Consider the following 20,974-nt stretch of genomic DNA (forward strand, 5'->3'; position numbering starts at 1 on the left):
CAAAAATGTCTTTTGTAACAGAAAAAAAGGGGGCAGCTGTTTCTGCTGTTATTTTGTTTGTGTCAGCTTCCGTGCAAACATTTAATGACAAGGGTGATGGTGGGGGTGATAGCTGAATGGCTTACCTTGAAAACTTTGTTAATTTGGTCTATTTCTGACTTCCCAGGAAACAGCGGCTTCTGGGTTAACAACTCTCCGAATATGCAACCCACAGACCACATGTCGATGGCTGTGGAGTATTCCTGGGAGGGAAGAGAAGGAGCAGAATGGAGTGGAATCTTAATTAGTCGATTGCAAAATTTAGTGGGCCGTCAGCCACAGTTACTCGCGTTGGGGCAGGGCAATGCTGCATGCTGTGTGGAAGTGGGCATGTGCGAAGATTGCTCGATCAGGGAGATGCAAACCCCGCCCCCCCGTGACAACTACTTCCCAGCAGCGATGCCAAAACTGCACCATGACGAGGTGGCAATGAAACGGACCTTGAAAGCTAAGCCATTATGATGGACAGTATTTGCCACTTGATACCAGGCCTAAGAAGAACCTGTTGGACTAGGCCAATGGCCAGTCTAGTTCACTGGGTTGGATCCAGGCTAAAACGAACTGAACTTGGGTCCCACAGATTTCATGACTCTAGTGTCTTTGCTTTCAACTCGAACCAAGTTCAATTAACTGAGAGTTAAGGCAGTCCATTTTCATTTTTAATTATTAGTTATTTATTTATGACACTCATGCCCCACCTTTCCTCCAAGGAGCCTAATGTGGCCTACATAGTCCCCTGATTTTTTTTACTCTCACAACAACCCTCTGAGGTAGGTTAGCCTGGCCGGTGACTAGCTCAAGGCCACCTGGTAAGGTTTTGTGCCTGAGTGCAGATTTGAACCTGGCTCTCCCCAACACTAGTCCGACACTCTCATCACCGCGCCACGCTCTTAACCACGGTTAAGAGATCTGGAAACATTACATCCACAGCCAAGCCTTTTGATTTCACAGGGAGCCCAAGTTTAAGTGCGGAGCTGCCCAGTTGCAAAATCTTCTTCACAGCATTAAGCAACGGATGATGGGATCATTGCATCTTTAAATCCAGTAAGAAAAATCAGCCAAGCGTGGGCCATCCGTCAGCTGCTCGGAACATTGAGCCGCAAGAAATGTTAGGATGGGAACAATGAAAAATAGCTGCCTTTTCAAACCCTCAGAACAGGCACGGACATGAGTCACACACACCTTGGCTCCAAGCAGCAGCTCAGGTGCCCTGTACCACAATGTCACGACGACGGGCGTGTACGGCTTCAAAGGCGACCCGTATTCTCGGGCCAGCCCAAAATCTCCAACCTGAAGCAAGAGCAAGGTGAGAATGAAAGAACTGCCTGGCTGGCTGGAACCCACAAAGTCAATTCCAGCTCGGTGTTTGGTTTTCAACAGCAGCCAGACTCCTGGAAGGTGGTTCCACAAACGTTTTGCATCACTGCACCGGTTTCTGTTTGAGGCTGCCTACAGATCATACATTTAAAGCACATTCAGCCCCCTAAAAAAAAATCCTTGGAACTGTACCCCCCCAAAGAACTACAATTCCCAGCACCTTTAGCAAACTATGGTTCCCAGGATTATTTGGGGGAAGTTGTGTGCTTCAAATATATGGTGTGTACATAGCCTCCGTCTCCAGGACCCAAAGAATCCTGGGAATCATTGTTTACCCTCTACAGAGCTACAATTCCCAGCACCCTTAGCAAACTACAGTTCCAGGATTATGGGAGGGAAGTCACGTGGTTTAAATGTGCTTTAAATATATGGTGTATACACAGCCTCTGTCTCCAGGCCCAATTCCAGGTATTGGTTCTTTGACCTTTAAACCCCTCAAATGATCTGGGACCAGGATCTCATACGGATCACCTCCTGTCAAGCCCACTTGCCTTTTCTGACTTATTTTTTCCCCCTGGACTGATGATTATTGTCTTGCGGCAACAGAGGCTGGCTTTTTCCCTGGTGGCTCTCCCTGATGAAATACCAGAGCCTCCCATTGGTACTAACATTCCTCCTTTCTTGAAGGTGGGAGGTGAGGTGGTCTCTTTCGCTTAAGTTTAGGCAAAGGCTGGATGGCCTTCTGTCAGGGATATGCTAGTTGCAAGATCGCTGCACTGAGCAGCGGGTTAAGCTACATGACCTCTATGTCCCCTTCCAACTCTAAATTCTACAATGTCATATAGTATGAGGGCAGGCCCCTTTTGGACAGGGCATTATGGGGTGCTGGGGTTCACTTATAGCTTTAGATAAGCATCTTCAATGTTTTACAGAAAAGAAAGGCATAAATTTTGAATGCACATTCATTTTAAGTTGCACTTGAAGAAAATTCAGATGTGTCAAAATGTGTTTATAGAGGGGATACTATGAAAACACTTGTCTGCTTGCAACCTTGCCTCCATACCCTCCATAAAATCGACTCTTACTTTTAAGATGCCAGCATGGCTCAACAGCAGGTTGGAGGTTTTCAAGTCTCGATGAAGAATCCAGTTGTCGTGAAGATGCTTGACCCCCCGCAACAGCTGAATCATCAAGGTTTTCACTTCACCTGAAATAATAAGCAGCAAAGATCAACAGGTTGGGGAAAAAGTCAAGGTCTGCTTGTGTCTTTTCATCCCGGCAGAACTAAATTTATTTATGTGTTTGGAATTTGAGAAACGCCATACCTGGTAAGAATGGCTGCTTCATAGTTTCCATGAGGCTCTTGAGGTCATGCTCTACATAATTCATTACAATATAGATTTTGTCCATATTACTACCAACAACAATTTCCTGGAAATGACAAGAAAACACAATGATCCAAAAGGCCAGAGACCATGCATTGCTGGAGAATTTACATTCATTCATTCTTTGTACTTATAGGCCACCCTTCACCAACTGGTCCCAGGGCGGGTTACAAAAATGTCAAAATTAAAACAAGTACAATTTTACATCTCTCTCGGCTGTATGGGGTTCATTGTTACCTATGACCAGCTCACTGGACGGTGTGGGATTCCTTGTTGGTTATGACTACCAGCCAAGCAGAGGTGTTACCACATACTTAAAAAATTTGGGGCATGGGTACACAGACACAAATTTGCATATGCTAATTTATATGTACAGATGCAATTTTTTTAATTTAAATGGGACAGACGGTAAGCTAACTAATTTCCCATCCAAGCCACCCCAAATAAATTCTTTAATTTGCACCCTATTCCAGATCACACCAAATCAGTTCCTCTACTCCCAGTTTCCCAACAGATCTGGCTCCAAATCAATTCAGTACAATTTCTCCCATTAATTCCCACCCCAAGAAATCATCTCTAGATAAAGTCACCGTAAATTATTTTCCCCAAATTCCTATCCTACCCAGTAATCCAGAACACGTCATTCAATATCTCCTGATTTCACTACCTACCCAGAAACACTTGGGACACTTAGTAATGTCCTGGCAATGCCTCTGCAGCCAAGTGTTTTAAGTACAAGGTGATGTTACCCACTCCAAATCATAAAATCATGGAGTTGGAAGGGGCCTACAAGGCCATCCAGTCCAACCCCTTGCTCAATGCAGGAATCCAAATCAAAGCATTCCCGACAGATGGCTGCCCAGCTGCCTCTTGAAGGCCTCCAGTGTCGGAGAACCCACCACCTCTCTAGGTCATTGGTTCCATTGTCGTATGGCTCTAACAGGAAGTTTTTCCTGATGTCCAGTCAAAATCTGGCTTCTTGTAAGTTGAGCCCATTATTCCGTGTCCTGCACTCTGGGATGATCGAGAAGAAATCCCAGCCGTCCTCTGTGTGACAACCTTTCAAGTCCTTGAAGAATGCGATCATATTACCCCTCAACCTTCTCTTCTCAAGGCTAAACATGCCCAGTTCTTTCATAGGGCTTTGTTTCCAGTCCCCTGATCATCCTTCTTGCCCTCCTCTGAACCTGTTCCAATCCTTGGGGGGGAAAGCCTAGACAGATATACTTAACTACCCACGTAGGCCATATCCAAGGACGGTACGTATACTGCCGCTTTGTGGGAAGACAGAAACCTCAGGAATACAGCCCTGGATGATTCCAAAAGATGCCAGGTTAACACAAGAACAAACCTTTCAGATCAAGAGCTGATGGCCTTACCCTAACAGTGACAATGTTTGGGTGCTGGGCTTTCAAGATGGTGTTGATCTCCCTTAACGACGTGATGGGGAAACCTTCTTTCTCCTTCTCCATCTTCAGCCGTTTCAGCGCCACAATCTCATCTGGAAAAGAAAGAGTGGCGCCGGTCGTTTCTATAGCCGGCGCATCCTAGCAGTCCTCTCTCTATGAGGTGGATGCCCAGTTCCTCCCGTTTTGCAGAAGGGTCTCAGAGGAAGTGAAGGTGAGCACGGTGAGGCTGGCAGCGCCGTGGCCAAACAGAGTCTTCCCAGATAAATAAGTGGGAGAGCCAGTGTGGTATAGTGCAGCCTTTCCCAAACGTTGGGTCCCCAGACATTGCTGAACTACGGTTCCCATCATTCCTGACCATTGGCCATGCTGGCTGGGGCTGATGGGAGTTGTAGTCCAGTAACTCCTGGAGACGCAAAGGTTGGGAATGGCTGATGTAGTGGTTAGTGTGTCGGACTGGGACCTGGGAGATCAGGGTTCAAATCCCTGCTTGACCATGAAGCTCACTGGCTGTGACCTTGGGCCCAGTCATGGTCTCAGCCTAGCCTACCTCACAGGGTCATTGTGAGGATAAAATCGGGACGGGGAGAGCCATGTCTGGATGCCACCTTGAGCTCCTTGGAGGAAAGGTGGGATATAAATGTAATAAATAAGTAAGAGGCAATCCTGAGCTAGCCTGATCTAGCGTAAGGCAGCTTCCTACAGGTTGTGGCCAACTAAATCCTCAAGAGTAGATCCACTGAAATTAATGAACCTCAGTTAGTCCATGTGTCCATTCACTTCAATGGGTCTCCTCTGAATAGGACTAACACTGGATAGGATTCTTTGCTTTAGTGCCTTAAGGTGGCACCAACCTGTTTTTTTGTCTTTTGCCCTGTATACGACGCCGTATGTCCCCTCCTCGATCCGGTTTAGACACTGAAATTCCTCGACGCTACGACAGCCCTACAGAAAGAGGGAGAGAATGGGAATAAAAGGCGCAAATGTAAACATTATCTCTTAACTTGCATAATTCACTCTGCTTCCATTATTATTAGACTTACTAGTCACTTGACAACCAACAGTCTCCAAGAGACTGACAACAATATTAAAAAAACCCCAAATATATCACACTATTATTATTATTATTATTATTATTTATTAAACTTTTATACCGCCCGACTAGCAGAAGCTCTCTGGGCGGTGAACAACAAAAATACTAAGATACACAATATAATACAATAAAAACATATAACAATAAAACAGTCTAAAATCAATTACAACAAATGAAAAATCAACACCTTAAGTTAAAATGCATTGGGAAAGAGGAAGGTTTTAACTTGGCGCCGAAAGGATAGCAGTGTCGGCGCCAAGCGTACCTCCTCGGGGAGACTATAAGCTTGGATACCTGCCTTGAGCAGGGGGTTGGACTCAATGGCCTTATAGGTCCCTTCCAATTCTACTATTCTATAAAAACTAAACAATGAAACAGCAACACCCCCAGAAAGCTTTGGCAGCATACTAATAACAAACATCATTGCCTCAGTCTGTCAAATGCCTGGGATAAAAGATGTTTACCTGGCACCGTAAAGATGTCAATGAGGGCACCAGGTTGGCCTTACTGGGGAGCATATTCCACAGATGAGGAGCCACAACCAAAAAGGCTCTCTCCCCTTTCCACCACTCTCTGAGCAATTCTAGAAATAGTGTTGCGGGGTAAGGAGTTTTGGAGGGCTGCCAGATAGCAGCCCTTCCAGTCCTGGGGTTTCAATGACATTTTCCACACCCATAAGGACTAGAAACCTGGGTTTTTTAAAACAAAAAACAAAAAAACCCTGGAGTTCAATTTAGCAACCCCTTCTATATCCTGAGATTCCATTCATGTTGTTCGCACCCATAAGGACTGGAAACGTTATTTTAAAAATGTGTACGTGAGAAAAGACGGGAGCTCCTTCTCTATTCTAAGCACTGCGTTAGAGCCACTGCATTCCACGTACATGAGACAGTATTGCACTTGACGGATCTTGTCAGAAGCTGAGAGGAAAGGCATTCTATAGTTTTACGCTGTCATTCCCTGGCCTCTGAGCAACGGCTGTGGGTGGTGTGGAACCTTCGCATCCCAGCCTTAGAGATCCTCTTGTGAAATAGCATAATGAAAACTTTCAAGAAAGCTTGTCGTTACATGCCTTCAAGTCAATTACGACTTATAGCGACCCTATGACTTTTTTTGGATGTATTCAAAGGGTTTTCAGGGTGAGAGGTATTCAGAGGTGGTTCACCATTGTCTTCCTCTAAGCCTACGGCAGCCGGGATTCCCATGTGATCTCCCATCCAAGTACTAACCAGGCCTGACCCTGCTTAGCTTCCGAGATCAGACGAGATCTGGCGTGTTCAGGGTATGAAGCTGTAAAACCATTTTTTTCTACCTTTCTGCCTCTCTGCAATGAACAATGCTGTCCGGGTGATACTCTCACACATTGCGGAAATGCAGGAAGAAAGAAAAAAATGTATTATTTCACAGCTTCAAGGCTTTTCTGGATACTGTTTGAAGATTAGGTTTACGGGACACAAAATTTGCAAGTGTTTCCCACTCCTGAGGAAGGCGCCTCGAAATAAGCTTTGAGCAAAATGACACCTTCTTCTACCAAGCACCGGAGTCTGTCTGTCTGTCTCCCTGATTGTGGTGCTCCCTCCCCCCGCTTCGTGCCTGCCCCCCGTCAACGACAGCCATAGGCCTACGACGCTCCACTAACCTGAAGGGCAGGCAGGTACTTGGGGAGCTCTTGCTTCAACTCCACGGGTGACGACACGGGCGAATCGGGGAGGTAATCGCCCTCCGTCATGGTGTTAGACTGCGGGGTGCCCTCGCCGACGTCCTCTTCCTCTCCTTCGCTCCCCGCAGAATCCCGGTCGAACCTCGACTCTGCAACTTTAAAGGTTAGAATCAAATTGTGGCAGGAACAACCTGTTTGGGGGAACCTCTTCCCCGAAGCACCAAAGCAAGGTGCGGCGGCAATGGGCTTGCCTCTGCGTCTGGTATTCTGAGATAAACTGCCTCTGACCGTGGAGGCTCTATTTAGGGACTAGGGGTTGCATCCAAATGGGTTCTACTCAGAGCAGACCCACCGAAACAGATAGGTCTATCTAATAGCCGTGGGGTTGTTTCCAATCTACTCAGAGCAGACCCACTGCAATTGGGTTTATGAGGACTTTAAATATTATAATGTTCATGTTATCAAACTGAGTTTATTTATTTATTTCCCGCCCTTCCTCCCATCAACAATTGATGGATTGTTATGTTCTGAAATGCGTTAACATTTGGTTGTTATTGATGTAGCTTCTGTTGTGAGCTTTGAACATATTTATACAGAACGGCGGTATACAAACTGAAATAATACTAATAAATAATCATGTCTTGTGGCAGTGAGTTCCATACGTTAAGTATATATTGTGTGAAGCTACTCTTTTTGCGCCACTCCAGAACCTACTGTCAAATCAGGCCAGTGACTACCGCTCAGCAGTTGCCAATTTTTTTTGGGGGGGGGGAGGATGAGGAGGAACCTTTAATTCAGGGGTAGGGAACCTTTTTCATCCTGAGGCTGCATCCCATGATGGGCATGGCCAGGGGTAAAAAAAATGGCTGGAGCTATGGATGCGACTCTTGCCTTTGTGCAATAGCTCCGTTTGCACAATAGCTATACAGAATTCAGATTTCTATGCACACTTCTCTCTACCCAGACAGGTAAGAGGCATTATCACAGTTTCAGGACGCACAGCAGGCAGGCAAAAGCCCTCAAGGAAGGAGTGGGTCAGTGAAGGGTGTTGCATGGGGAGAGACCCAAGGACCAAACAGAGAGGTCTGAGGGGCCGCATTCAGGCCCAGGCCTGAGGTTCCTTATCCCTGTTTTAGACTGTGGCCATGAAAACCAGCCGGGGAGCGGATCTGTATCTTTAATACACCAACAATATTTTAGGAGGTGAGTCAAAGCCATTTCAGGAACACCACGGTCGTGAAACAAGCATGGGGAGGGAGAGATTTTATATAACGCCAAATTCACAATTTCTTATCTTACCCACTTGGATGTGGTCTCCATTTTCCCTTTCTTCCTCTTCGGTCATTTCGTCTTCGCTGACCTCTTCTGCGAGAGAAAAAGGGGAAGAACAAGATACGTGGGAAGGCTTGCCCCCGAACTCGCTCGCTTTTCCTCTTCCCTCCCCATTTCTTTTTCCTTTTGTATCATGTCTACTAAAGAAAACTCAAGGAAGGTGTGTTTGTGTGCGAGGGAACGGAGCGGCTAGAAACCTGAACAGGGAACACTCCACGCAGATCCCACGTGCAATTGTAATAAATATGCCAGATAGCCCCATAGAAACATGAACGATGCATGCGTGCGAGAGAGACTTTCTACCACTTACCAGCTGACTGCTCAGTCACTTCTTCGGAGTTGCTTCCAGTCTCCTCTTCCTCCTCTTCCTCTTCCTCTTCCTCCTCTTCAGATTCTTCACTGCTGGATTCCTCCTCCTCTTCCTCCTCCTCCTCCTCTTCCTCCTCCGAACCAGACGCCGATTCCCCTGCAGAAAAGGGTGCAATGAAAGCTCAAGCTGGCCCAAGGCTTTCTACAGTAGGGCCCCACTCATACGGCGGGTTACGTTCCGGACCCCCGCCGACAAGCAAAAACTGTTGAAAAGCAGAACTCATTGAATAGAATGGTGCGTGGTGCCCAAATACCGCCGTAATAGCAAAACAAGCGCTGTATGAGTGGGGCGTTAGTTTAATTGCGTTTAATTGAGACCGCCGCATTAGCAGGATGGTGGTTACCTGATGATGTTTCTGCTGAGCTAGTTTTTCTTTCGCTGTCGCTGATGTCCTGTAGGTCGGAAAGAGGGTCTCTCTCTTCCGGTTTTTCCTCTTTCACTGTTTTTTTTTTTTAAATGGAGAGGGAAGAGAAATCCCAATTCTCAAACATACTAAGGAGTTTTAATATTGTATTCTGCTGCCGCCCCCCCAAAAAAAATCTAAAGCAGGGCTGTGTACACACCATGCATTTAAAGCGCTTCCCTCCAAAGATTCCTGGGAACTGTACTTTGTTAAGGGTGCTGACAACTGCAGCTCTGTGTGGAGGTAAACTACAGTTCCCAGGATTTGAGGGGGGGAGCCATTTAAATGTATGGGGTGAGCGCAGCCCAGGAGAGTGAGGCTCCAAATGTCACTGGACTCCTAATTCCCAGCAGCCAGTTAGGCCAATGGTAAGGCATTATGGGAGCTGGAGTCCAGTCACATCTGGAGGACCACAACTTCTGCGCTCCTGATCTAAAGAACGCAAGGAAATCGTATGCCACTGAGCTGTCAGCCAAGTTACCACACTGCATATTAAGTGTGATCTATTGGTATATATATTTCCCCCCCCAATCAAGCATTTCAGTTCAGTTACTTTTGGCTGCATGAAAGCCACTTCTGAGATACTTATCCACCACATAAATTTTAAATTTATGTTAAGAGCACCCTTTTAAATGTTCTTGTTTACTAAACGCAAGGCAAGCAAACATGCCAAATCAGATAATCGAATTATAAGGCACTGGAGAATCTCCCCCAAAGTAGTATCAATTAAGCAGACATATTCCAAAGAAAAGCTTTGCAGTATGTGCATATAGGATTGCAATAGCACTGAGACCAATCTTTGAAAAAATGAACTGGGACAGAGGGGGAGGTTGGTAGCAACATCACCTCCGCTCTTCCAGATTTGTAAGGTGCAGCAGGGACCTTACCAGAGTCCTTCAAAGCTCTATTGGGCTGGTGGGTGGGTTAAGAATCTAAGAATAGTCCCGCTGGACTGGACTAAAGGCCTATCTAGCCCACCCTCCTCACAGTGGACAACCGGATGCCTAAGGGCATCACTAGCAGGACCTGAACACACCTGTTAGTAGAAGCTGCTATGGCCTTTTAGCTACCCCAACCTGAAAGTATTCAGATTCCTCACTGGCACACAGAAGAGATATGATAGCACTCTTCAAGTACATGAAAGGTTGTCACAGAGGACCGGGATCTCTTCTTGATTGTCCCAGAGTGCAGGACACGGAATAATGGGCTCAAGTTGCAGGAAGCCAGATTTTGACTGGACATCAGGAAAAACCTCCTAACTGTTAGAGCCACACGACAATGGAACCAATTCCCTAGAGAGGTAGTCGGCTCTCCGACACCGGAGGCATTCAAGAGGCAGCTGGACAGCCATCTGTTAGGAATGCTTTGATTTGGATTCCTGCATTGAGCAGGGGGTTGGACTTGATGGCCTTATAGGCCCCTTCCAACTCTACTATCTTATGATAAGACACAATTACCTCCTTTAAAAGCTACCTGGCTTTCGGATTTCTCCTTGTTCAAGCTTCTCTCTCTGCTGTCGGATTGGGCTGCGGCTCCAGATCCTGACTTTCTCGCTGTACTCCTCCCTCACCGTCCGATGATGTGCGGAAACTGGGAGGACAGAAGGAGGATCAGCTTGTGAGTCCCGAGCTGAAATCTGCCGCTTATCCCAAGGTACCTTGTTTCTTGCAAACTCCATAGCTGTACTGAGAGAATTCCCTCCTTGCCTACCAGGACCACATTGGTGCATGCCAATAAAGCCCAGGGAGGGGGGGGGAACCTGTGGCCTCCCAGATGTTGCTGAAGTATAACTCCCATCAGTCTCAGTCAGCGTGGGCAATGGCCAGGGATAATGGGAGTTGTAGTTCAGCATCATCTGAAGGCTCATAGGTTGCCCCCTACCTGCTGTAAGGCAGGAATGGGCAACTCGATGCCCTCCCATTGTTTTTGGATTCCAAATCCCATCAGCCCATGCAAACAGGACCAATGAGAAGGAATGATGGGAGTTGTAGTTGTTGTTATTATTATTATTATTATTATTATTAGTTCAGCCACATCCCTCTGGAAGGCCGAAGGATCCTGCACCCCTGCAAGAAGGAGCCATTTCTAAAACCATTTTAAAAATGGAAATGGACTGCCTTCAAGTCGATCCCGACTCATGGCGACCCTATGAATAGCGTGTTCATGGTAAGCAGTACTCAGAGAGGGTTCACCATTCCCTCCCTCTGAGACTAGTCCTCCCCAGCTGGCTAGGGCCTGCTCAGCTTGCCACAGCTGCACAAGCCAGCCCCTTCCTTGTCCGCAACTGCCAGCTGGGGGGCAACTGGGCTCCTTGGGACTATGCAGCTTGCCCACGGCTGCACAGGTGGCAGGGCACGTAACCCCTGAGCCACTCCCTGTGGGGTGATCTTTAGCTGGCCCTTGACGCCCAGGAGACACGAGCGGGGATTTGAACTCAGACTCTGGACTCCCAGCCAGGCTCTCCTCCCCACTGTGCCATACCATTTTAAAGCCTCCTTCAATTTGAAGATGCACTTCAGTCGTCCGATGTTAGGGACAGGTAAGTCATAGCTTTAAAAACAATTAGATGCACTGAACAAGGACTCCGGTTTCACATGAACGATATGAAAGTGTATTAAACGTTATTTATTTATGACAGCGGGGCACAACCAGACAAGGAAGGCATCCGGAGTCTGCAAGGATGGGCTGCAGCTCAGCGGTAGGTCATGTGCTTTGCACGCAGAAAGTCCCAAGTTCTACCTCCAGCATCTCCAGGTGAGGGTTGGAAAAGACTTGTCTGAAATCCTGGAGAGCTGCTGCCGGTCAGTGCAGACAATACCAAGCCAGGTGGACCAACAGTCTAACTTGATACCGAGTCACCTTCCTACATAACCTCCCCACAAACTTGGTGCAAACAAAGCCGGAAGTCAACATCAAACGGTGCAACCAAAGGTCAGGACTTCACTGCAGCTCAGTGGCAGAGCATCTGCCTTGCGTGCAGAAGGCTCCAGATGCAGTCGCTGGCTTCTCCCGGTAGTGCTGGGAAAAGAGATGCTGGGGATTGAGCGTGGGGGCCACTGCCGGGCAGTCCATGCCACGCTGGGCTAGACAGACCAACGGTCCGACTCAGTTTGAGGTGGGAGCACCTTACTTGCACGCAGAAGGACTCGGGGTCACTCCCTGGCGTCTGCAGGTAGGGCTGGGAGGGAGGCTCCCTCTCTGAATCTCTGGCAGGCCGCTGCCAGTCAGTGTTGACAGCACTGAGCTAGGTGGAGCAACGGCCTGACTTGGTGCAAGACAGCCTCCAACGATATTATGCGGGTTTGCCCTGCCTTTTTCCCCCCTATAGTTTTTACACACACATCCCCCCCTGCAAACCTTGGGGGCTCCCTTGGCCTTCTGATGCTTCCCCTCTTCTGAAGGGATGGTACCGTTTGTGCAAAATAAGAGGGGAAGGCAACTCCCAGAAGACCAAGGAGGTCTCACAAACTGCTGGTCTCTCAATCTTTCCTCTACTATCTCCTCTAGGTTATTTATCTATTTGATTAATTTCTATCCCGCCTTTCCTCCCAGGGGGAGCCCGTCTCAATCCCTGGACAGCCACTTCTATAGATTATGGAAACTCAGTATCTCCTCTAGATTATGGAAGGGGGGTGGGGGAAGACTTATACTTCAAGTTTGTAAGTATAAACGTCCACCACCCATTACTCAATGGCCTGAAGATCTCACTGCCCTTTCCACATTTGAATCTTGCTTGGATATCTATTTGCACATATGCATTATTGCTTATATTAATATCTCTATATGGGTTTTGAGAGCCAGTGTGGCATAGTGGTTAAAGTGTTGGACTACGACCTGGGAGACCAGGGTTCGAATCCCCACACAGCCATGAAGCTCACTGGGTGACCTTGGGCCACTCACTGCCTCTTGGCCTCAGAGGAAGGCAATGGTAACCCCCCTCTGAATACCGCCTACCATGGACATCCTATTCATAGGGTCGCCATAAGTCAGAACGATTTGAAGGCATACTGAAGGCACAAAAAAGTCCTACTCAGAGTAGACCCACTGAAATTAATTGTACCTAAGTTAACCATTTCCATTAACTTCAATAAGTCTACTCTGAGTAGGACTAGCACCAGATCCAACCCATTATGTTTAAATGAGTACTGATGGGTTATTCTGACGTTGCTTTCTGTTGTACTGGCAATATAGACACCACCCCACCCTCCCTCTCTCTCTCGTAGCTTTGTACCTGGCATTGCTCGGGAAAGCTAAGAAAAATCAGTGTAGTTTTGAAATCAGCAGTTAAAACCAGCACAGTTTTTAAAAAGCCCAGTCCACCATCTTGTTTCAAGATGGCGTCCAACTGTCTCCAAACACACATGCAAACCTGCTGCTCCTTGATCCCAGGAACCATCGGGTAAAATTTGGTTACACTCTCTCTTACGAGGTGTCCCAAAAGCAAACAGACAAACAACTTTCCAAAAGAGATAGTAGATACGCATATATGTATTTTAAAAATGGGGCAGTTAACACAAAGTTGTTATTGTTTTGTTACATATGAGCTCACACCACGCTGGGGTCGTTTACACCCCAACAGCTGAGGACGTGCCCTATTTTACTGATTCTCGTTCCTTTGTAAGGAAACTCTAAAATTAAAACCCAAACCAAAAAGTGCCATTGTTTTGTTATTGTCCTTCTGCTAGTGATGGAAGGAGCATTTACACGGCAGGGAGGTTCCGTATCCAATCAAGGGAAGCCTTTTTCAGAAACGCCTCTAGCTTCCAAGGTTTCGCTACACTCTGCCCAGACACTTTCAAGCTCATTTTGTCACCAGTAAAGCAAGCTATAAACTCTCTTAAATAATGTTTTCTTTGCAAATTAAAAAGCGAACGTTCTCGGAAAAGTTGAATTCAGCAGCAAGGCGTCCTTTGCCCCGTTCCACCCCCGTCCCTGAGCTACTTACTCTCTCGTCTGGCTTCCCGTTCTTTCCGCCTTTCCTCCGCTCGCCTCTCCCGCTCCTTTATCTCCCGCTGCTCTTTCTGCTGCTCTCTCATTTTCCTCTCTCGTTCCCTCTTCCGCTCAAGCTGCTCCAGGCGGTCCCTACGAAGGGGGTTCACCATGCGCCCGTGTTATTTTATTTTGAAAATATTCCTAACTGAGGACTCTTTTGCAATTTCGAGCGCTCTGGTCTTTTATGGCTGTGCTTTCTCGAAAAAGACGCACGGCGCTTATTTGACTACAAAGCATGAAAGCATTGCTTTCTGAAGTCTTGCACAGGGGCCGCATTTTAGCCCAGTTGGCACAACAGAAGCTGCACTTTAAAAAACGTGTGCATATTCAGCTCATTAGAAGGGCTGCCAACCAATTAAAGGCTGGGTTAGACACCACGCAAAACTACGATTCAGAGCCTAGATGCCTGCCCCAACGTGCCCCACTCTCCCCGCTCCATGCCATCCACATCAGGAATAGTGGTATGCATGAACTATGATTAGCTTCAACAAGCCAGCTTCAGAAACCATGGTTTGACGTTGGCTTGCTTTTAAGACAACCACAGTTAATGTTAACTGCAGTTCTGGGTTTGGGGGATAAAGCCAGCTGTGGTGAGCAACGATCGGAGGTGAAAGCTTCCAAACTCATCCTCCCAGCCCCATAGGAAGTGAGAAAGTGGAAGGGCACACAAGCCCGGGAAGAGGTTAGGCTTGTTCGTATCCCATTAAACCAGCAGTAGCTAATCTGTGACTCTTCATCTTCTTTCTCATCCCTTGTTAACAGCAACACAGCAGAGCCAAAACAGTTTTTTAAAATATATAAAAATGTGCATTTCATTCTCAGTCTAATTAATTAAAAGTTGGCTTCCAAAATCGTGTGTGATTATTTGTTGCTTGTGTACTTCATTCAGCTTCTGCGAGGAGGGTTTCCAGAGGCCCCCAAATCCCCTCTTGGGGGATGCATTAAACTTTATTCCACTACACTGCTAGCTTCTGCAACATGACAACGCATTGTTCGCACATTATTTTTTAAATCATCTCTCTCTGTGGTCCTATGTTTGCAGGGGGATAAAGGCTGATAGATGTATCCAATGCTATTCCTACTGAGAGGGGACTCGAGTGAAATGAATGAATCTAAGTTAGTCATTTCAATGGGTTTGCTCTGAGTAGAACTAGCACTGGATACAACGCCCAGATTCCTAGGAAGCTGAACTCTGAAGTCAAGAGCACATCCTGCAGCTTTTATGATATTGATGACTACTCAGGGGATGACATCCCAAAACATAGCCCATGGGTTCTGTTCAACCTCTAAAAAGAGGTTGTTCAACTAAGCCCTACTCAGAGTAGACCCAGTGAAATGACTGAACCTAAGTTAGCCACGTTTATCAACTTCAACGCGTCTACTCTGAGTAGGACTAGCACTGAATGTCATGCCATACCTTTACTTACATAGTTAAACTAGAGATGTGCTTGCTATAGGTTGTTAAGCAAATGGTCACATCTCTGCAGTTCTTGGAACGGGGGGGGGGGGACAGCCGTTGCCCCCAGACAGTTATTTAGAGGCAGGTAACATGAGCACAGATTCAAAGGATCAGACACACAGTTTCAAGTCAGCATTTACGTTGATTGAGTCAAGCCCCTAGGAGGTTGGTTGTGAAGAGGAAATATTGAATTCTGGGCTCTGGGGTGGAGATTTACCTCTCTCTCCGAGAATGCTCCCTAGCCATTTCCCTCCTTTTCTGCCTCTCCCATTCACGGCGGGCCTTATCCTGCTCTTCGCGGTGCCTTTTCCTACGTTCATGCTCCCGTTCCTTCTCTTTCACCCTAGCATGCTTCCCTAAATAAAGATACAAAAGAAAAGGCCAGGCTGTTACTCCCCCTCCCAAACAGCATTTGGAAGGAACCTACCCCCAGCGCAGTTTTCATTGTGCTACTTATACGTAAGTAAACCCACAGGGTAGTCTTTCTAGGGCATGGTCAGAAATGGTCACCCGTACAATATCCCCTAATGTCAGCCAGCGGCCACTTACTGTTTTCCTTCTGTCCCAGAAATGCACTGAGGTGTATTTACCACCCCAGTCAATGTTAGAGGATTGGGGTAGTAAAAAAGCCCCCGTCGTTTTTGCATAGAAAAAGTGGTCAGGGACAAGTCAACAAAGAATAACATCCTCCTGTCTCTGAATAAGCGTTTTTTGGCTCTGAGAGTTTGGGTTATTGCCAAGCAAATGTCTTCTGACATTACAGACACAAAAGTTATTTGGGGTCAAGATAGCAGTCGAGCATACATTGCAAATCTCACTGGGGCAGAAAATGCATGCCCCCAAAAAACCCTAGAGGGATTTTCCCTCCCTCGACATTGGATGAAGGAGGCAAAGGAACGCCCTCTTAAAAAAAGAAGAAAGAAGAGAAACAGATTACGAAAGAGCCATTTCTCTTTGCCCTCTGCAAAAACAAAAATAAATTCACCATGGCTAAGATTAACCATCTGTTTAAACGGCTGTGCTTTTTTTTTTATTATTATTAAATTGAACTTGCACTCCACAAATGTGGAGCTAGGTAGCTAAGAGCTAGAAAAGGCTGTCAGCTAAATAGAACCTCCATGTACTGAGGCAGTATATCTCTAAACACCATATGAATGCGGCCATTTCTGCACCCTGCTTTGTGAGCGTCTGGAGACTTCAGGCTGGTCAGTGTCAGAAACAGAAATGCTGGAATTGGCGGAGCCTTGGTCTGATCTGGCAAGGCTGTTCTTATGCCTTACTGCATAAGTGCTACGATGTATCGCCCATGCGCAGCGACTGCCAGTTTACTGTGCGTCCTGATCTTCCCGAACCCGATGACAGGGGACAGCAACCACTTTCGCAACCGGCCTTCGAGATTCCCAGAGGCATCTGCTTGGGCTGGTTGCTGTCCGAAAGGTGTGCCGGACAAGATAAACCCTTTTTTCTGGGCAAGGGGGGCTGTCGCGGAGAAGGCGGAACACACGTGTCCTCCGTTGCTGCAGAGGGGCAAGGCTAGAATCAATGGGTACAAATGGACAGGGAAGCGGATTTTGGTTAAACACTAAGTGACACTTTCTAACGGTTAAGAGTGGTGACCTTCCCATATGCTCTCTCGCATACACGCGCACACACAGCTCCCCACATCAGCTAATCTGTGCAGAGCAGCTGCGAAAGGGTGGTAGTTATCTCCCTCTCTCTGCTCCACAAATGTCCAATCCAATGACTGAGGGGGACAACGACAATTTGCATTCCCACCTGACCCTGCCTCCCACCCCCAAAGCATCTCTTGGCTGCTCTTGCCACCAAAATGGATGGGATCTTAAACTAAAGTTTAGCTACCCATAGTCTAAGCAGGCTAGGAAAATTTGCGGACTGGTAGATTTTGTGGGCGTATTTATGAGGAGTGCTGGGTTACAGAGACTAACCCACTTCCAGGGGGGTTAAATTTTAAAAAACTAATCTACCAATCGCCACGTAGGGGACAAGCAGTTAGAAGACACCAAGCAGTGAACGCTAAGAAGAGACCCAAGCACCTTCGGCTGAGTGGCTGCGATGCCGTCGCTTCTCTTTCCTCTTCTCGTCTTTTCTGTGGTGCGCCCTCTCCTTCCGTGACATTTGCTGGGGGGGTTTGATCGCCAGGGAGTCGTCCTCCTCTCCCCTACAGACCACAACAACAGAAGGGGAAAGAATCACACACGTGGAGAAACATAAATAGCCTATTGCATTTATACCCTGTCTTCCAAGGAGCTCAAGGCTGTGAGTGTGATTCCCCCCACCTGTTTTATCCTCACAACCACCCTGTGAGGTAGGCTAGGCTGAGAAATGGTGACAGGCCTGAGGTCACCCAAGCAACCTTCATGGCTAAGTGGGGATTTAAATCTGCATCTCCCTAGTCCTAATCTGATGCTGTAACCACTACGATACACTGGCTTTCTTCATATACCCAGACCGTCGACTTTGCTTGCTTTAAAAAGAAAATTCTTCTGGAGTTTCTCACTAAAATCTTCCCTGCATGCTAAACTGCATGGTTATTAAGCTACCTAAGGATGGTTTACCAAGGCGCTGTAAAGTTGGTATTTTCAGGGCTTTAGGAAGAGAAATCCAAATCTTCTTACTGTTCACTATTTCTAGAAAGGAGATTCAGGGAGGGGTTAGTAGAATTTAGAAAAAAACACACCGGTCAATGTTTGGGGCACCCTAGGGTTTTCTTTTATTTCATGTGAGGTTCAGTCTGTGACAGGAGTAATTGTTTTTCCTTGCATAAAAAGGCCTATACAAAAAGACTCTCCCGCTCACTCTGATATGAATTTACTCATTCAGGATGCAAATCTAATCTATGGACCCATCTGCACTACATGTTTAAAGCACTATTATACCACTTTAAACCATCATGGGTTCCCCCAAAGAATCCTGGGAACTGTAGTTTGTCATGGATGCTGAGAGCTGTTTGCAGATCCTTTACAGAGCTACAACTCCTTGAGTGGTTTAACAATTTATCCCTCTTCCCAGGGAGTAATGAGGGTTCTCCCTCCCCTGACTGGTTTCCATTCCAGCTGGTCATCCTAAGAACGATGTCACTTCAAGATTCCATGCCCAAGATCGCTGGCATTCCTCCTCCCTCCCCATCCTGTTTGCCTTTTAGACAATAAACCTCAGGGAAGAGACTGTTGCACTTTTAAGCTAGGTACAGCGCTTAGTTAAATGCAGGTGTTTAGAAATGAAAATAGTAAGACTGGTATGGGAATTAGGGAAACCAGAGGTGAGGGTCCCAATGGAGAAGAGAGGGAAAATGAAGCAAAGTCAGCTGGGAAGGGAAGGTGGGAGAAGGCACTTGCTCGCCTACCAACTCAGGTACAGCCCACCTTAATGGCCACATCTCTGTACAACACAGCCCTCCAGATGCTGTTGGACTCCAGCTCCCATGAGCCCCAGCCAACATAGTCAATGGTCAGGGATGATGTGAGCTGTAGCCCAATGCCATCTGGAGGACCGCAGGTTCCCCATCCCTGAACTAGCCCTTCACTTGCCTTTATTGCCCCCCCCTGCCCACTGCCTCCATCACAACTCTGCCTTCTTCTCATGCAGGAATACGGAACCTGTGGCCCTCTAGATGTTGCTCCAATTTCCATCAGCCTCACCCAGTACGGTCAACAGTAAGGGGTGACAGAAGCTGCAGTCAGGCAACATCTGGAGAGCCACAGGTTCCCCATTCCTTGCCTTTACTGCCCCCTTTTTATATTTTGCCTTTTTAAACAAACAAATACGGAACCTGTGGCCCTCTAGAGCAGCCTTTCCCAACCAGTGTGCCTCCAGATGCTGTTGGACCACAACTCCCATCTTTCCTGACCATTGGCAATGCTGGCTGAGGCTGATGGGAGTTGTGGTCCAACAACATCTGGAGGCACACTGGTTGGGAAAGGCTGCTCTAGAGGTTGCTAGACTCCAACTAAATTAAACTGTAATTAAATTAAATAACTCTCCCTGCCCCTTTCTTACCGGTCTTCCATAGAGTCTTCCCTCCTGTAAGGTGAATTCCTGATAGTGATCTCCATGCGGTGATCTCTCAGTTCTCCCTCTTCAAGGGAATCACGCTTCGAGTCCCGATCATCAGACTATGACGGGTTATGGGGGGGGGGGGAACACACATACGTACATTTCGGCTTTCAGGAATTGTACAGAGCGCGCAAAAGACTAACAGCAGTTTACCAAAAAAGAAGCTATTGTTAGGCTCTCTTATGAAAGGCAGGGAGGTTATCGTATTATTGGAAAGAGCACGGGAGAAACATAAACAAGGCAAATCTAACCTTTTGCTGTTCTATACTCATTGCCACTTGAGGCAAGAGTTTTTTAAAAGAACATTGTTTAGTACAAATATTTAGGGGTAGTTTGGACAACAGCATAAAGCCTAAGTATGTCCAGGGCACAAGATGGCAAAGGGACTCATGACCCACGTCTGGGCTCAACGGATAGAACTGGCATGCCCTGAGAATCCCAGAGGTTTGCTTTCCACCCGGGAGAGTGCAATTCTACTGGTGTGGACAATTATCCTAAGCTCTCTTTATGCCCAGTTCTGCCTGCGGGATCACCTTACCCCATATGTGCCCACTCGACTGCTTTGATCTGCAGAACTGGCACTGTATAGGTGCCACATAATATGTGTTCCGCACTTGCAAGAAATCAGTCTTTTAGTATGGCGGCATCTACACTTTGGAACTCCCTGCCTATTGACATCAGGCAGACGCCTTCACTGTATTCTTTTCAGCGCTTGCTTGAAATATTTCTGCCTAGGCAAGCCTATCCAGACCCACAGATATTTTAGTCTCTTTTTAGTTTACTGCTGTTTTAATTGTCTTTTAAATAGTTTTGATCACTTACTTCTAATTGTTTTTTATTGGTAACGTACATGCTTTTTGAAAACCGCTTAGAGGATTTTGTAAAAAAAACAATCAAGCGGTATATGCATTTTGTTACATGCATGAAGTGAAAATGTCCAATTCACTTCCAGTCTGGAAACAAAAGTCAATAGGCTGCAGTGTACATTTGTATGTAAGGGAATTGGTGGGGATGGGAGCTGATAAGCGGCTGTAGAAACTCCTTTTCAAGCTAGCAAGGAGCTTAGGAATTGCATATACTGAGAATGATCTCAATTCTCCAAGAGCAGGTCCTTACATAACCAAAAACACCACCATCCACACACCACTGGGTGACATCAGCAGGTTTTGCGGGATACTGAGGTGTGCTACTAACTTTAAAGAGTCAGCTTACATTTTTTAGGCGTTTTATGTCTGCTTTCTCCTCTTGCTCCTTGCGACGTTTCTTCTCCTGAAGAATTTCATCTAATGTTTTCACTTTCCAAGATTCCTTTTCATCACCCATTTGCGTTTAAAAAGGCACTAGAAGAGAACACAACCACCACATGAGGCTGCACGCTAGAGCATCGTGGGTCATGGCCACCCATGCATTGACAAAGTCAGGATTATTTGTTTGTTTAAGAATT

At 46.7% G+C, this 20,974-nt stretch overlaps 1 protein-coding gene and 1 pseudogene across 6 annotated transcripts in view; both read right to left on the reverse strand.

The window, feature by feature from the left end:
- LOC133372873 (cyclin-dependent kinase 11B) overlaps window positions 1-20,974 on the reverse strand; it is a 30,352-nt gene that overhangs the window by 5,429 nt on the left and 3,949 nt on the right. For 3 of the 6 annotated variants that reach the window (XM_061601978.1, XM_061601979.1, XM_061601977.1), the window contains 16 exons: window positions 20,743-20,870; window positions 19,474-19,589; window positions 17,511-17,635; window positions 15,674-15,812; window positions 13,951-14,087; window positions 10,479-10,595; window positions 8,946-9,041; window positions 8,543-8,698; window positions 8,200-8,265; window positions 6,880-7,055; window positions 5,002-5,092; window positions 4,121-4,242; window positions 2,682-2,787; window positions 2,442-2,563; window positions 1,222-1,329; window positions 126-242 (listed from right to left, as the gene is read on the reverse strand). In XM_061601978.1, the coding sequence (XP_061457962.1) occupies window positions 126-242; window positions 1,222-1,329; window positions 2,442-2,563; window positions 2,682-2,787; window positions 4,121-4,242; window positions 5,002-5,092; window positions 6,880-7,055; window positions 8,200-8,265; window positions 8,543-8,698; window positions 8,946-9,041; window positions 10,479-10,595; window positions 13,951-14,087; window positions 15,674-15,812; window positions 17,511-17,635; window positions 19,474-19,589; window positions 20,743-20,853 (1,905 nt within the window). In that variant the 5' untranslated portion in view covers window positions 20,854-20,870. Of the gene's footprint in view, window positions 1-125; window positions 243-1,221; window positions 1,330-2,441; window positions 2,564-2,681; window positions 2,788-4,120; window positions 4,243-5,001; window positions 5,093-6,879; window positions 7,056-8,199; window positions 8,266-8,542; window positions 8,699-8,945; window positions 9,042-10,478; window positions 10,596-13,950; window positions 14,088-15,673; window positions 15,813-17,510; window positions 17,636-19,473; window positions 19,590-20,742; window positions 20,871-20,974 lie in introns of those variants that run through there. The other 3 variants (XM_061601980.1, XM_061601981.1, XM_061601982.1) reach the window with 3 other exon arrangements.
- Window positions 6,421-6,538, reverse strand: LOC133372989 (5S ribosomal RNA; annotated as a pseudogene).

This window comes from Rhineura floridana, chromosome 18, assembly GCF_030035675.1.
Source record: "Rhineura floridana isolate rRhiFlo1 chromosome 18, rRhiFlo1.hap2, whole genome shotgun sequence".
NCBI classification, from domain to species: domain Eukaryota; kingdom Metazoa; phylum Chordata; class Lepidosauria; order Squamata; family Rhineuridae; genus Rhineura; species Rhineura floridana.